Source organism: Hesperophylax consimilis, chromosome 26 (assembly GCF_061612785.1).
Source record: "Hesperophylax consimilis isolate HC1 chromosome 26, BYU_Hcon_1.0, whole genome shotgun sequence".
Taxonomy (NCBI): Eukaryota; Metazoa; Arthropoda; class Insecta; order Trichoptera; family Limnephilidae; genus Hesperophylax; species Hesperophylax consimilis.
Window position 1 is genome coordinate 15,591,919 of NC_142861.1, and position 16,078 is coordinate 15,607,996.

At 34.3% G+C, this 16,078-nt stretch overlaps 1 protein-coding gene across 1 annotated transcript in view; it reads left to right on the forward strand.

The window, feature by feature from the left end:
- The first annotated feature begins 6,601 nt into the window (after positions 1-6,601).
- Rim (Rab3 interacting molecule) overlaps positions 6,602-16,078 on the forward strand; it is a 166,483-nt gene continuing 157,006 nt past the window's right edge. The window contains exon 1 of the mRNA XM_089647651.1: positions 6,602-8,442. Within this exon, the coding sequence (XP_089503777.1) occupies positions 8,333-8,442 (110 nt within the window). The 5' untranslated portion in view covers positions 6,602-8,332. The remainder of the gene's footprint in view (positions 8,443-16,078) is intronic.

The following is a 16,078-nucleotide window of genomic DNA, read 5'->3' on the forward strand; positions in this document are numbered from 1 at the left end:
TCGGTGCTGGATTCCCCACAATATATTTTCAAATCCATGGGGTGGGGGATTGTTAGAGAATTTCTGAGGAAAATAATTCACTACAAAAATTGAGTACCTTATCGATGTATGATTCCCCACAATGATTTTTCAAATCAATGTAGGGGGGAGGTTGCTAGAGAATTTCTGCCCCCGACAAAAAGCCGCAAATTTTCTGCGTAAAATTTTGATTCCCCACAATAATTCTTCGAACCCATAGGGGGCGGGGTTGTTAAAATTACTGAGTGCATTACCAATTAACGATGATTCCCCACAATGATTTTTCAAAAAAACATAAAAAAAACAAACAAGAGTTAATAATAACATGAAGAATATTAATGCTCTTCATCTTGCCCAACGCAGCCCGTGCGTTGGGTAAAAGAAAATTGAGTGCATTACCAATTACCGATGATTCCCCAAAATGATTTTTCAAAAATCCATAAAAAAACAAACGAGAGTTAATAATAACATGAAGAATATTAATGCTCTTTATCTTGCCCAAGGCAGCCCGTGCTTTGGGTAAAAGAAAATTGACCGGTGACATTATTACAGTTTGCAGGACAAAGGGGTTAAGTTCTCCCAGTAACTTGCTACAAAACCAATGGACGCCATGAACGGTGAATATACTGGGAGACTGATAACATGTGATTGCCCTTATTTAGAACAGGTACCTAAAATTAAATACTTAGGTATTATCTTTGATAGCAATTTGAAGTGGAAACAACATATAACCACTACAGCAAACAAACTTTGAAAATTCATTAATTTTTTAGACAAACTCGCAACTTTCTCAACCTAAGCCAGCTCAAAACAATCTACTATGCACTTTGTCAATCTTTAATAGAGTATGGTATCATAGCATGGGGAGGAGCAAACGCTGCCGCCATTGATCCAATATTTAAATCTCAGAAACTTATAATAAAGATTATCCTCAAACTACCAATCACAAGCAGCTCGGATGAAATCTTTAGGAAAATCTGTGTTATGGACATTATACAACTTTATGCCAAAAACATACTAGCATACCTCTTCAAACACAAAAATTTAGACAATGTCCAAACTATTCGTTATACTAGAACCAAAGGACATAATCTCTTACAAATCCCTTTCGCTAAAACAACTTTTGGCCTGAGAAATTTTAGATATTTTGCAACAAGGCTATATAATGCTCTCGCACTAGCCATTAGACTGAACGAATCTTTTTTGAAATATAAAACAGACATCAAGTCTTGGACCATCAGCCAAGACAGATCCAAGATCAAAAATTTTATAAAAATCCCCTTATAAGTTTGTACTAGATGCTGATAAACTATTTATTAATTATTATTTTTTTTTTTTATCATTTTCACATTGTCATTTAATGTAATGAAATATTATATGTATCAAATAATATGTAAACATTAATTTATGTATCCAATACGTCTGTCTCGACACAGGTTTATTCTAGTGAGACAGACATCGAAAAAAACCTGTAAAAAAACTTTATATTGATAATAAAAAAAATAAACAATTTATATTGTATTTTAGGCAATAGTGCAAAAAACCGGATAACCCAGGCCTACTTGTGAAAGGGTATGGTTTGGAGTAAGTTTTCAGGTTGTAAATTCTAGTAAACTGGGTGTAGTGTTAAGGTAAAAATATAAGTTATTTTTAAGAATTGAAAAAGGTTATTTTTTTAAAGAATTCGATTCACTTGATCGTGCCATGTCTTGCTCGGACATCTCCGAATTCTCCTACCATTCACTTCGATATCATATAATCTCATTACACTCCTTTCATTATTCATCTGCACTTTATCCCTAAACAATCTAAGCATCCCTTTCTTAATCCTTTTAATTTCGTTTACATCAGCCCCTTATTCTTAAGCTTCATTTTATCACAGACAAGTATTTGTTTCTCTAGATCGTGCCGTGTTTTCCTTAGGCGTACTCGATTTCTTCTAGCATTCTTTTCCACGTCATGCTTACACCCTTTTCTCCGTTCAATACATGTGCCCCGTTTTACCACAATAGGAATTTGATTCACTTGATCGTGCATGTCTTCTTCGAACGTCTCCAAATTTTTCTACCATTCACTTCCACTATCATAATTCAATATCCTTATCAGCTAAACATATTTTCCAAATTCAAAGTTATTTATTTACTCCAAGCACATATTAAAAAATTGATTTAACTCATTAGGCTAATTTGTTTGTTTTTTTAAACAAACAGCTATAGAAAAAATTATAATACTTTGTGATTTTTTTATTAATTAATTTTATATGAAACGACAAAAAAGTGAGGTGGCCATAATGTTTATAATACATCTTCGTAAAATAAAATTAGTTTTTTTTCGTTATCGGTAATTTTAATTCATTGTTTAGATGAAAAAACGTAAGATGAGAAATTTAAAAAACTTTTTATGTTTGATATCAAAATTTTGATAATTAAAAAAATGGTGGCTGGATAAATGATCAAAATGATAATTCATCACATCTTAAAAAAGTTATATAAAGTCATGGAAAGTGATGAAAAATGAACTTTATTAACTGGGTTAAGTAGGTTAGGTTAGGTTAAGTTAGGTTAGGTTTAGAAAAAAAATGTTTTCATCGTTTTTAATGACTTTATATCACTTTTTAAAGGTGTGTTGAATTGTCACTGTGTTGAGTTATCATGGAAAATAAATAAATATATGTTATTTCTGATACCATTTATTTGTATTTTATTGAGAAGTGGAAATACAAATAAATTCTCTGACTTTCTGACAGCATCTGCAAGAAATATAACTTTCAATATGGGAGAGGCCTGAAGTGTAAAAAACAAATGAACAGATTGTTTGGAACATCATAGAACATTTCAAAATAAAATTACACCAAGTCAATGTTGGAACTCATGTTGGTGCTTAGAACTCGAAATTTGAATTTGTTGTTACTAGAAACAAGGGAGGTGTTCAATTTTTTTACTAGTAAATTAGGTTTTTTTAGTATTATTTTAACCTTTCGCGGCCTCTTGTGACCTCGGAGGTCAAGTTGATACATGTTTTACTGTTGAAAAACTACATTATATTTGACTCTCATTCCAGTTCCGAGAATGAAACAAAGTTACAAATATCGAGAAATATGTTACGCATTAAAATTAATACAGAGAATTGAAATACATATTAAAATTAGTTTACCAAATTAGTTAGTTTACCAAAAATATAATAATTAATATTTGACAAGTTCTAGTATCTTCACCAAAAAATGTAGACAATTTGTCTCGACGCCATCTAGTGAGAGAGTTAGCACTTACAATGCCTTTCTCATATAAAATAAAGTTCGTTGTTTTCAGGTGAAAAAATGTAATAAGCAGTAATTGTTGAATGAAACACTAGTATATATTGAATTATTTCGCGGATAAGAGATAAGCCGCCATAGCTCAGTGGTCAGAGCTGTCGACCGGAAATCGAAAGGACACGGGTTCATGTCCCGTTGGCGTCATGTATCTTTTATCAGGAGATTTTTCAATGTGGATGAGTGTTTCAGGCTAATAATTATTGCTTATAAAATAATTGTTACCCTTTGTGCTATGCATCAAAAATATTGTCTTAAACATTAGTTTACCAAAAAAATAATAATTATTAAAATTGATTCATTATTTATTATTTTTAACTCTCTAATTATTATGAGCTCCTGGTATAGCGTGGAATTGTGTACTTGTTAATATCCATCAAGGTAAAGTTTCCTGAGAAGTATGTGTGGTAAAGTCATGGATCGTCGCATTAACCTGACCCGACTCCCGACTTTCGACTTTTGACCCAACCGTTAATACGACCGTTGACCTTACCTTTGACCTGCCCTTTGACCTTTGACCTTGACCTTTAAATTTTTAAGTTTGTGCGTCTTTCAGCCTTTCTTTCTTGAAGCCTCGAAGTACATATCTGACACGATAGTTTTTATTTTATTTTATTTATTTATATTTAAGTACATAAAACAGGCATGGTGCCTAAAAATTTACATACATGGATGTTTAAATACATAATAATAACAAAATGATAATAACAAAAATAGTAACAAAATGAATAAGTTAAATATGCAGAAGTAAATAAAAAATAAGAATGGGTAAAAGGTAAATACAAATATGTTCATAAACGATTTGTTATTGTCACACCTGTACTGGTGAGACACTGATTAGGTAGGTACAATGTTGCTTCTCTTTAAATAAAGGGTTTCATCACAATATCAGCTTAATATGATTAAAGGTAATACGTTTTTTTTGAAGTGTTTAAATTGGTCATTAAAAATGTCTATTTCATTATTAGAGCCATGTATAATGTTATAATTTCTTAATGTTCGCGGTACAGGGGAAAAAAATCCTGTATTTGTGTGGTAGGCTTTAATATAGAAAATGTCTTTCATCCCCTTTGTTGATTATCTTGATGGTATATTGATTTTAATTTGGGATAAAATGTTTGGTGTATAAACTGATGCATGTATAATTTTGTGTAGAAGCAGTACGTCAGAAAGTTTACGTCTGACCGTCAGTGAGTGTAGTTTATATTTCAAAATTCGGTCATTATATGTTACAAATTGACCAGATAAACCTTCAAGATAAGCAATTACACGGGTTAGTTTCCTTTGTATGGATTCAATCCTATAATTATGAATATCATAATTTTATATAAAATTGTGCTTATTTTCCGCAATTTACATAAATTGTACGTTAAGAAGTTTGCATATTTGAAAATAAGAATGCAATAGTCAACATATTCTATAAAATAACACTAACTGATTACTTCCCGGTGTTGTACGGGTTTTACACCAAAGTTTTTAGAATTTTTTTTATAGAAATCTGAGATTCACGAAATTTTGCACACTTAACCTTCAAAAACAAAAGCTGACTCTCCATCTGATTTAGAAAACAAACTCTGTATAAAACCCGAGGAACGCCGGGACTTCAGCTGGTCGGCTAGTATTGTATTATACAGGGTTTTCCAATAAGAGGTGTTATTTTGAATAGCCCGATATTTCGGTAGATGTTATTTTTGGAGATGTCATTTTTTGACATTTGACAAGTAGAAACTACGCCATTGATAAAAATGGAACGATACACGCTTCAACAACGCATTGAAAGTATTAAAATTCACTTGAGTGAATCAAATGCAAATCATCTTGAGTGATGAAGCCCATTTCCACCTCGGTGGCTTCGTCAACTAGCACAATTGTCGCATCTGGGGCTCCGAAAACCCAAGAATTATTGTTGTAAAGCCTCTTTATCCTCAACGTGTGACTGTTTAGTGCGGTTTATGGTTCGGCGGAGTTATTGGACCTTACTTTTTTCGAAAATGAGGCTGGAGCAATAGTTACGGTGAATGGATTGCGCTATCGAGAGATGATTAATGATTTTTTATGGCCGGAATCGGATGGTATTGATCTGGACAACGTTTGCTTTCAACAAGACGGCGCTACGTGCCACACAAGCAACGAAACTATTGATCTTTTACGATGGAATATCAAAATAACACCTCTTATTGGAAAACCCTGTAGAATACGTTGATTATCGTTTTCATTTTAAAAGAGGCAAACCCTTCAACGTATAAGTTATTTAAATTGCGGAAAATAGGCGGATTATTATTTTAAAATATTTTTTAAACATTTTATGTATTTATTGGCGCCTTTTGAAATAGGTTTCATTTTCTGCATTGTTTTGTCCCCTGGATATTCTTGTGTTTTTCTATGCTAGCTTTATTGTATCATACAGCAGTTTTTATATTACTGTCCTATTGGCGTAAAAAATATGCAGCTTGTCCGGGGAACTTACTTCCAGAGGTGATTCTATATGATGGTAGAAGTAAAAAAGGTAAATAACTCTTCCGAAATTCCATTGTTTTTTTTCACATATAAAAATAATTTTATTTTACTATTCAAAAAATTTCCGTTTTATCTGAAAAATATTCAATTTAAAAAAAAATTATCTTACTTTTTTACTTGCGTTATCATGTAGAATCACCTCCCGAAATTAGTGCACTTTATTTCTGACACATTGTATATGTGAGGTAGTGAAATGTTAGCTTTTGAGGACACTTGTTCATCTCCCCAATCACTTCTGTCTCAAAACATATCCCAACTGGATTTGCAATCGTCCCATCAGCTCCAGGTAGGCGGCACTTACTAGGTTATTTCTCATTTGTGAAAAGTATACTGAAATAAATATATTCTGCTTGATTTACATAATAACGTACGTATTATAACACCTTCTAAAACTGCGTATTCTAAGTTCTAACCCGCGCGAATAGCGTAATCAGCTTATCAATAAAAATTATAATAACGTAGCAGTAGACATTTGATGAAAGCTTTCAGGAAAAAGGAGGTGTTCTCGGATAAGAAAATTCGCGGTTGTATTCCTGGCTGAATTCATGGAATTGTGAACGGAATGTAAGGGGCAGGGTGTGGAGGAGGGAGGGGAGGAAGGGGAGGGTGGTTGCAGTGTCTATCTAGTCTGTAGTCACTGGCGAGTTTCCATCGCGACTTCTCTATTCACGTGGGAGGCCGCTTGTCTATGGGCGGGCGCATGCGCCGAGCGACACGGGATCAATACGTCCAGTACTGACGTCACGCTGCACGGCAGCCGCCATTGGCTTATGTTTAACGCGAGTTATTATTTATCCAGCCGAACGGGGGCCCCGCGAGCCGCAGAGAGCCCTGCACGCCCCCCGCGCCCCCGGCCCGCGCCCCGCGACCGAGATCCCCGCGCGCGCCCCCGCAACTAGCCTCCGACCACCCTTTGACCTCGCCTCATTAAAGAAATCCACCACAACAATTATATTGTGTTCCCGACCATCGAACACTGCGGATTACAAATTACAACAAAGCAGCGTCAGCAACAAACGCGTCCAACTAATTAATTATCTTCGTATTACAATTCAATCAGTCCATCAATAAATTGTGCTAAGGTGTTGGAAAAGATTGCCACAAAAAACTGTCTTAAAATTGCAATATGGGATCCCAGACAAGACATCCCAATATGGGTTGAAATCCTCGGATTAAAACGGCTATTTATTTTAATCTGAGTTAAATAAAGTGTGTACAGAAGAAGTTGAATTGTGATAATCTGTGGTCCTGTTGAAAAGATGTTGAAATTCTTGTTTACGACCCATTGATAAATGTGAAAAAAATCACCAAAATGGTACATCTTGAAAAGTCGTTCGCTCTTTCAGGATTAATTCGCTACTATTATTTCTTCATTTATTTAAGACGGCGTTTAAAATTGTGTCCAGAAGTGAATAACTGATTATTATAAAATGGGGAGTTTTCCATTTCTAAAGACTGGGAGAGATCATCCAAGGTTTATTGTATGAAATTCTATAGAATCACACTAAAATTGAAATAGCCCACTGAAATCGCGAAGTAAAAAAACCAAACAAAGACTTGAATAATAGCTAAAATAAATGTATTTTAAAAATGAGTGCAAAAAAATAAGAAAAGTGAACTAAATTTGAGTTTTGATAAGGTTCCGATTGTCTTGTTTCAATCGATAACGCAGATTTGTGCATCAACATTCGCAATATTTATGTCATGCATAAGACTTCTTTAATGAACCAATTCTAATTGATTATTAATTCCGTGTAAATGGTGCGGAAAACTTGCTGAAATTGGGGAAAATTCGTTCGTATAATATACCTACTGATAAATTTGACAGATCGGCCAACTTCGGGTCAGTGTTATCTGCCATGATTGTGTTTTAGCTTCAAGTGTTTTCTTTGCTGTCAGTCCACCAAAGTCGTCGACAAACATCAGTCAGATAATCTATTATAAATTGATTGTTCTGAATAAGTAGACAGGGGTGAAATTCGAACAATGCGAAATGTATTTTGTTGTGATAACGAACAATGAATTGTATCGGTTAAATTTATAGTGATTTGAGAACGGTGTTCACTGTACAAAAGTGCAGAACATTGATATTTAAAGAAAAATTGTATACTGTGGTCGTACATTGTACAAGAGTGCGAGACATTGAGTTTTCAATGAAACATTGCACATTTTGGTTTAAAAATAGTGCAAGAAATATCAGTTTTCTAACAAAATTTGTACATTGCCATTTACGAGAGTGCAAAGACATATAGTCAAGTTGTACAGGAGTGTATAATAGTGTTGTACAAGAGTGCGAGACATAGGGGTTTTCTAGTTCAGTTGTGCATTGTTTTGTACTCTTGTGCGGGACAGATTATTCCATGTACACAGTAGTAGTGGACAAGATTGCGGGACATAGAGTTGTTGTGACATAAGTTAGTTTGTTGTACATAGTGGTGTACGAGAGTGGAGTGCGGGACATTGTGTGTTGAGAGGGACCGCTACACGATGGCAGACATGCCTGATCTAAGTTACCTCACGGCCGAGGAAAGGGAGATAATCGAGGGAGTGATGAAGAGACAGAAGCAAGAGGAGCAGAGAGAGAATGAGATCATGCGGTAAGATTCATATTAATAGCTAATTTTCTTAAAGTGCCATCCATTTCCACTGGTGTAATTTAATTCCCAGTGGTTTCAATCAATTTCTAGTGGAGTTTTAAAATTTGGTTTTATCCATATTTCAGCTGTGTCATACATTGTTTGGTGTTATTTTTTTAGTTTTTAGTTTTTACTTTTTTTTTTACTTTTCTAGTTGTGTCATTATATTTCCAGTTGTTTCTCTCTTTCAGTGTTCTAAAATAATTCCCAGTACTGTCATCTACATTTCAGAGGTGTCATTCTTTTTTCGGTGTTCTAAAATAATTCCCAGTACTGTCATCGACATTTCAGAGGTGTCATTCTTTTTTCGGTGTTCTAAAATAATTCCCAGTACTGTCATCTACATTTCAGAGGTGTCATTCTTTTTTCGGTGTTCTAAAATAATTCCCAGTACTGTCATCGACATTTCAGAGGTGTCATTCTTTTTTCGGTGTTCTAAAATAATTCCCAGTACTGTCATCTACATTTCAGAGGTGTCATTCTTTTTTCGGTGTTCTAAAATAATTCCCAGTACTGTCATCTACATTTCAGAGGTGTCATTCTTTTTTCGGTGTTCTAAAATAATTCCCAGTACTGTCATCTACATTTCAGAGGTGTCATTCTTTTTTCGGTGTTCTAAAATAATTCCCAGTACTGTCATCTACATTTCAGAGGTGTCATTCTTTTTTCGGTGTTCTAAAATAATTCCCAGTACTGTCATCTACATTTCAGAGGTGTCATTCTTTTTTCGGTGTTCTAAAATAATTCCCAGTACTGTCATCTACATTTCAGAGGTGTCATTCTTTTTTCGGTGTTCTAAAATAATTCCCAGTACTGTCATCTACATTTCAGAGGTGTCATTCTTTTTTCGGTGTTCTAAAATAATTCCCAGTACTGTCATCTACATTTCAGAGGTGTCATTCTTTTTTCGGTGTTCTAAAATAATTCCCAGTACTGTCATCTACATTTCAGAGGTGTCATTCTTTTTTCGGTGTTCTAAAATAATTCCCAGTACTGTCATCTACATTTCAGAGGTGTCATTCTTTTTTCGGTGTTCTAAAATAATTCCCAGTACTGTCATCTACATTTCAGAGGTGTCATTCTTTTTTCGGTGTTCTAAAATAATTCCCAGTACTGTCATCTACATTTCAGAGGTGTCATTCTTTTTTCGGTGTTCTAAAATAATTCCCAGTACTGTCATCTACATTTCAGAGGTGTCATTCTTTTTTCGGTGTTCTAAAATAATTCCCAGTACTGTCATCTACATTTCAGAGGTGTCATTCTTTTTTCGGTGTTCTAAAATAATTCCCAGTACTGTCATCGACATTTCAGAGGTGTCATTCTTTTTTCGGTGTTCTAAAATAATTTCCAGTAGTGTCATAAACATTTCGGCGGTTTCGTTCCTTCGTCTTTGTTCTAAAATAATTTCCATTGCTGTCATCCATATTCTCGTCTGATAATTTTTGTGATGTCACCCAATTTCTAATTGTGTCATTCAATTTCCAGTATGAATTCAAAATATTAGTTGCGTCATTCATTTAACATTGGTTTCATCAAATTTCGATTTGTGTAATCCATTTTCCATAAGAAGGTTTAATCAAAAATACACCACACAACCTGATTCGGAAACCAAATGTAAAATAATATTATCCATTCATTGTAAATCCTTTTATGAGAGTTCATATTTGACCGGTCGGTGGCCGAGTTGACATTGCGCTTGGGTCTCACTCAGGCGTAGTGTGTTCAATTCCTCGGCTGGCTAAGTCCTCCATCACAACATAAGCAACATTTTTCCGCTTACTGTGGTGTTAGTAGGAGAACTTCAAATATTGTCAGGTTTTTCGTAACCCGGGAATGTTTGTCATTCTTTTAATAAAAAATAAAAAAATTGTTCTTATTAGTGCAAGAGTGTTTAGGTAGTGGTTTGAATGACAAAAGAAGTCGGGTACGCTCGATAAAGACTAAACGCACTATCTATGCACTGAAATGAGATACGGAGCCTAATTGAATTCGATAAAGTGTAGTTTTTTAACAGTAAAAATATGGATTTCACGATATTAGATAAAGTTTATGGTAGGAAAAGTCGGGAATGCCCGAGGAAGACACAAATCAAATAATTATTTGTGGTTGAATAAGACATAAGTGACGAACAAAGAACGAGGTGTGAGAAGAATGTATGACTGGTTGAAGAAGGCCCGAGGAATACATGATCAAAAGAAACGAACACTTATTACAATACAACAATGTTATTTCCAAATTAAAAATGCACCCAGTTGTCAGGTAATCTAGAATTCACAATCTCAGACCATTTATTAATTCCCCGATCAACGCCGGGTAGTTTATAAACAGAATTGCAATATTTTACATCAATCGTAATTATAAACTACAAGTTTTTTTTACTGAATTAATTTGAAGAATCCGTAAACATTCGTTTTTATCGTCTCCTGTAAAGGTGTCATTTTGCGACATGAAGCATTATTTTGAATTGTGTTGAAATCTTCAGAGTATATGCTTGTAATACCTTAGTTTGACATTGGATCAACCTCAGGAGTGTTATTCCTCCGCTAACGCAACGTGGGTGCACACTAACAATGCGCGCACGAGGGAAAATCATGATCGCTGATAGCAAATATCCTATCAATCCTGTTTGTGATGACGCTCTGTTCCGTGTGACGTAGGGAATATTCAACATCCTTGTTTATTACATGTTTACACGCAAAATAGCAGGGGCGTACTTGTAATTAAACATTATTTTACGTGACGTATGGATATTGTATGTTAAAATTCTTTAATTATTGAAGATACTATTCAAGAAGAAGAAGAAAAATCAGGAAAAAGATGCGACTGAATATTTTTATGATTTTTCTGTTTTTCATTTTTCGTTTGAGAGCTGTTAAGCTCTTGTTAAGCTGCATACCAAATTTCTATCGAATTATTTTATTTTTGTAATTTAAATTTAATTTTATATTATAGAAACAAACAGTACACGATTTACAGAGATGAAACAATATACACGAATAAGATACTTCATGTTGGGTACCTATGATATGTTTCCTTGTAATGTCTGCTTAGTGGTATGTTTATTCCTTAATTACCAGGTGAAGTGTGTAGTATATAGGTGCGTGTGTATTGTATATGTGAGTGTTTGTGTATGTATGTGTGTGTGTGTGTGTGTGTGTGTGTGTGTGTGTGCGTGTGTGTGAGAGAGGGTGAGTTTGTATGCACCTTTATTCGAGGACCTTCACAGGCCTTTAGACCCAGAATCCGAGGACTCACACGAATCCGAGGACGTCCTCGGATTCAAAATGCGAAAAACTGAATATGTACCTATAATCTATGCGTTCTGATTGGTCAACTGTCGAAATTTTGGGCCGATCGGAGAGAGTCCTCATTTTCGTGGCGAAAAATATCGTGTTTAATTTGGCTAGTGTTTCATTAGTACGGATGTGTGACCACCAGGGCGGCGCCGCTAATGCTGGAAATCACACACAGACCCTAAACCGAGGACTCTCTCAAAGTCCTCGGTTTCGTGTTAAAAGGTGCCGATTGCCGGAATGTGAACACCAGGAGGCGCTGCAAGCTCGAGTGTCAAGAAATCTCACCTACGCCCTAAACCGAGGACCCGTCGTTCGAAATTCCTACGTGCATGTGTATATAATAAGTATTGCACTATTAAGATTGTGCCGACAAGGAATTCAGTTTTTGACTGTTGAAACAAAATTCAATATTGCGTTTAGTTCGTATTGTGAATTATGTTCTGTAATACTGTTTAATTCGATGTACGGTATAGTAATATTTAATAAGTAATTAGGACACCTGATCAATTATTTGATTAATCCGCGTCATATATTCTTCTTTCACTCCATTCTTCGTTAATCCGCTCTATGACCCTATTACCTACACCTCACAAAAACGCCTCTGTCTGAATTAAGGACAAGGGAAGAATATCGCCACCTGGATGGGTGATGTTATCAAGCGGGTTAAGGAGGAGCTGTTAGTCTAAGATCCCTTAAAGAACGACCGTCACCGAGATGTTTATTTGATGAAACGTATTTTATATTTAATTTAATATGTCAATAAATATATTGCATGTCGGTTGCCTAGCAAATTTTAGTCCAGGGTATGAATAATTAAAATTAAAAAAAAAAAAATTTAAACATTGCATCGGTTTGATTATTATAAAAATTCTATACCAATCGAAAGTATGAAACCCATAAAATATGCAAACGTTAGGTTGCCTACTCTTTTCCGATCACAACTCTCAGGTTGCCATGTATAAACAGGTAAATCGAAAAAGCATTTTGCACCGGTCTGATTATTGAATAAAAATTATATGAAATTAAAGATTATTTCATTATGAACACGATGGTATAAGGTTGCCTGCTAAAAATCAGTCCCGAATTCCGGTTGTCGAATTTTGAAAACTAAAACTTTTTGAAAACTAGCCGGGAATTCTCGTGTGCGACTGAGAGGTCCCAACCAATCATCCCATGCGATAGAAGAGGACAAAGCATAGCAGCTGTCCGTCCATTAAAACAAAGAGAGTGCGCATGCTATTTGTTCTTGAAAATGAAAAGGATAGCGATAGACTCGTGCAAGGTACCATCTAGTCTAGAGTTCTGACTGAACTGACTTAACCTCCAAACTTCCAAGCAGGCGCGGCCGGTGTAAAATCGAAAACGCAATAAAAAGAGCTTATTAAGCGCTTTATATTATAATAAAATAATATCGCACGTAATAACCGTTGACTAATGGTTGCATTTTGCGAGAGACATATTATGGTTTCTTGTTCAAACCCTAAGTAAGAATACTATTTCGCTGGAGACCTGTTTCGGAATAGTTCGGAAGTTTTCGGTACTTTCCGTATTATGAACGCCGATTACTAGCCGATCTGCTGTTGCACCGGGCGGCGTATTTCCTTTTACGCGTTCAATAGTAGGCATCATTGCCTCGAAACCCGCACGGGTTTGTAACGCCATTCTCCTTCCAAACCCGTGTTCAATATGAGGCACGCGTCCTCCTACTGAACACGGGTTTGTAACGCCATTTCTCTTTACAAATCCGTGTTCAGTACGAGGCATGCGTCGTCCAATCGTTTGTAATTACCATGCGCATTAATTGAGCACTACGGATCCGTGTTGGTTTCGAAAGATTTTTATATTTTAACGCCCTAGTGGACTTTTACATGGAATTTTAGTAATTGTAAGAAAACAAGACAAATGGATATAATCAAATTTAGTGCAAATCAGTAAAATATCAATACGATGATTCAATATATAATACTGCTCTTAGCCTGAAATGATAAATAAAAGAAACTATTTATTTATTAATATAAACGCCATAATAGGCTTTAACATTAAAGTGATACATTGTATTATAAGTATGCAGTGGTACACAGAAGGGAAAAATTATTTTAAGTATTAAGGACAAAATAAGAATGTGAGTTCATAGAAATATTATCGCTGAAATGATACAGTTGTTATTAGAAGTACACTGAGATAATGTTGAAAGAAAATAAAAAAGAACTATGTACTTTTATTATTTTGATTGATTAATATAAGACATAATATAAAACAAAGTATGTATGTATGGAAAATCTAGTATTTAGATACAGGATACAATTATTTAATGTGGGTTACATAAAAAAAGAAAAAATATGAAGTACTCATAAAGTAAAGAATGTTATAATAATATAGAACATTTTATGTAATTCCTTGGGCCTCGACAGTATTTTGTGAGAGGTTTAAAATATTGCCGTTTTGTAATAAAATCCCAATAATAGAATATTTCTAAATATATCCGAAAACTAATAACCGTTTTGGAAAGGTTATGAAATGTCCTTTCAAATTTTATAATTCAAAATACATATTTATTTTTAAAAATATAAGTATTTTGCATGCCAGCATAAGGAAATTTTAAAAATGACTCATCTTACGATTTTTGTAACTAAAATTACTGATAATGAAAAAAAACGCATTCATATTGTGATAGACTAATGTATTATAAACGATATTGTCATCTCAGTTTTTGTCGTGCCATATAAAAAATAATCAATATAAAATGCTCAAAGTACTTACATAATTATTTTTCAAGTATATCTATTCATACATTTGCATGTTTACAATTGAGTATTGAGATTATTATGAACTTTAAAATTATATTTGTTTGAAATGTTTAATCAGGTATTGTTAAATCAAGGCTATCAGTTGTAATAGTAATTTTGGATTAAAAATCATAATTTTGGAAAATCATAATTTTGAATAAATTATAACATAAAGAAGTAAGTGTGTGCTCACAATTTCTGCGTTATAAACCAATAAAACAGAATAAATAAAATAATTTTATTTACTCGTCAGGTATATAACATTATAATAGAGATTAAAAAAAATATATATGACGAGTTGTACCTATTAAAAACCAAGGATAGAAATAAAACTACATTCAAAGATGTATACGTTATGTGAGGTAATCTACATAACTAGGTACCTACAAATAAAAACATAATAATTTTTTTTTTAAATCAATATTTTTTGGCAGGAGGTTCATTATCATCAATATTTAATGCAATTTTGTGAATACGTTTTCTCTTGATCAATTAAGACTTGGCTGGCCGTCCTGATTGAATCCTTCCTGTAGCCGCATGATAGACCATTTCTTTGCGGCGAGCGATCGATATAGGTTGTACATTAATTTTTCGAGATCTTTGCCGGCTATTTTTTTTCCACAATATATATATATATATATATAGGTATATATATATAAATATATTTTTTTTTATAGTTATACCGTACAAGAGTCCCAACTGCTCCCGTCTGGAGCCAGTGAGACTATGGTATCCCCAATTGGAGTATGTTGTGAGGCTGAGGGTATTGGAGAGGGGAGGGAGATGGGGAAGAGGAAGGTGGGGAAGTACCTGGCTATTCAGATCTGGTCACCAAACACGGCTAAAGCCATTTCAAGCAACGTTTCAATTCTGAATGGTGGTCTCACACCAGGGCGATGTTGAGAGTATCTTCCACTCTGGAACGTGCCGCAAATATACTATATATATTATTTAAATTAATTAATTCTGAAATAACACAAATTAATCAAATAAAATTTATTTGCGCACGCCGGGTTCGAACCCGCGACCTTCGGATCTGTAGTCAAAAGCGTATACCACTAGACCACTCCGGCATAAATGATAGTATACTCAAATTAAGCTTTGACAAATCACATCCAAACTTGGTGAGAACTTTGTATGTTGAGCATTTGAATTCCTTTCCAAGATATTAGTAATTCTTTGCCACTGGGCTTGAATATTTCAGGCTAATAGCAGTATTATATATCAAATCATCGTATTAATATTTTAATAATTTACACAAAATTTATTGCATTCATTTGTCTTGTTTTCTTACAATTACAAAAGCCCACTAGGGCGTTAATAAATAATAAATACCTAGTAAAAAAAGGTTCCTAGATTATGCGTTTTATTGCCCATCCTTAATACATAACAATTTACACATACAAAAAATGTCTCGAAACAAACATGGATCCGTAGTGCTCAATTAATGCGCATGGTAATTATAAACGATTGGACAACGCATGCCTCGTATTGAACACGGATTTGGAAAAAAAA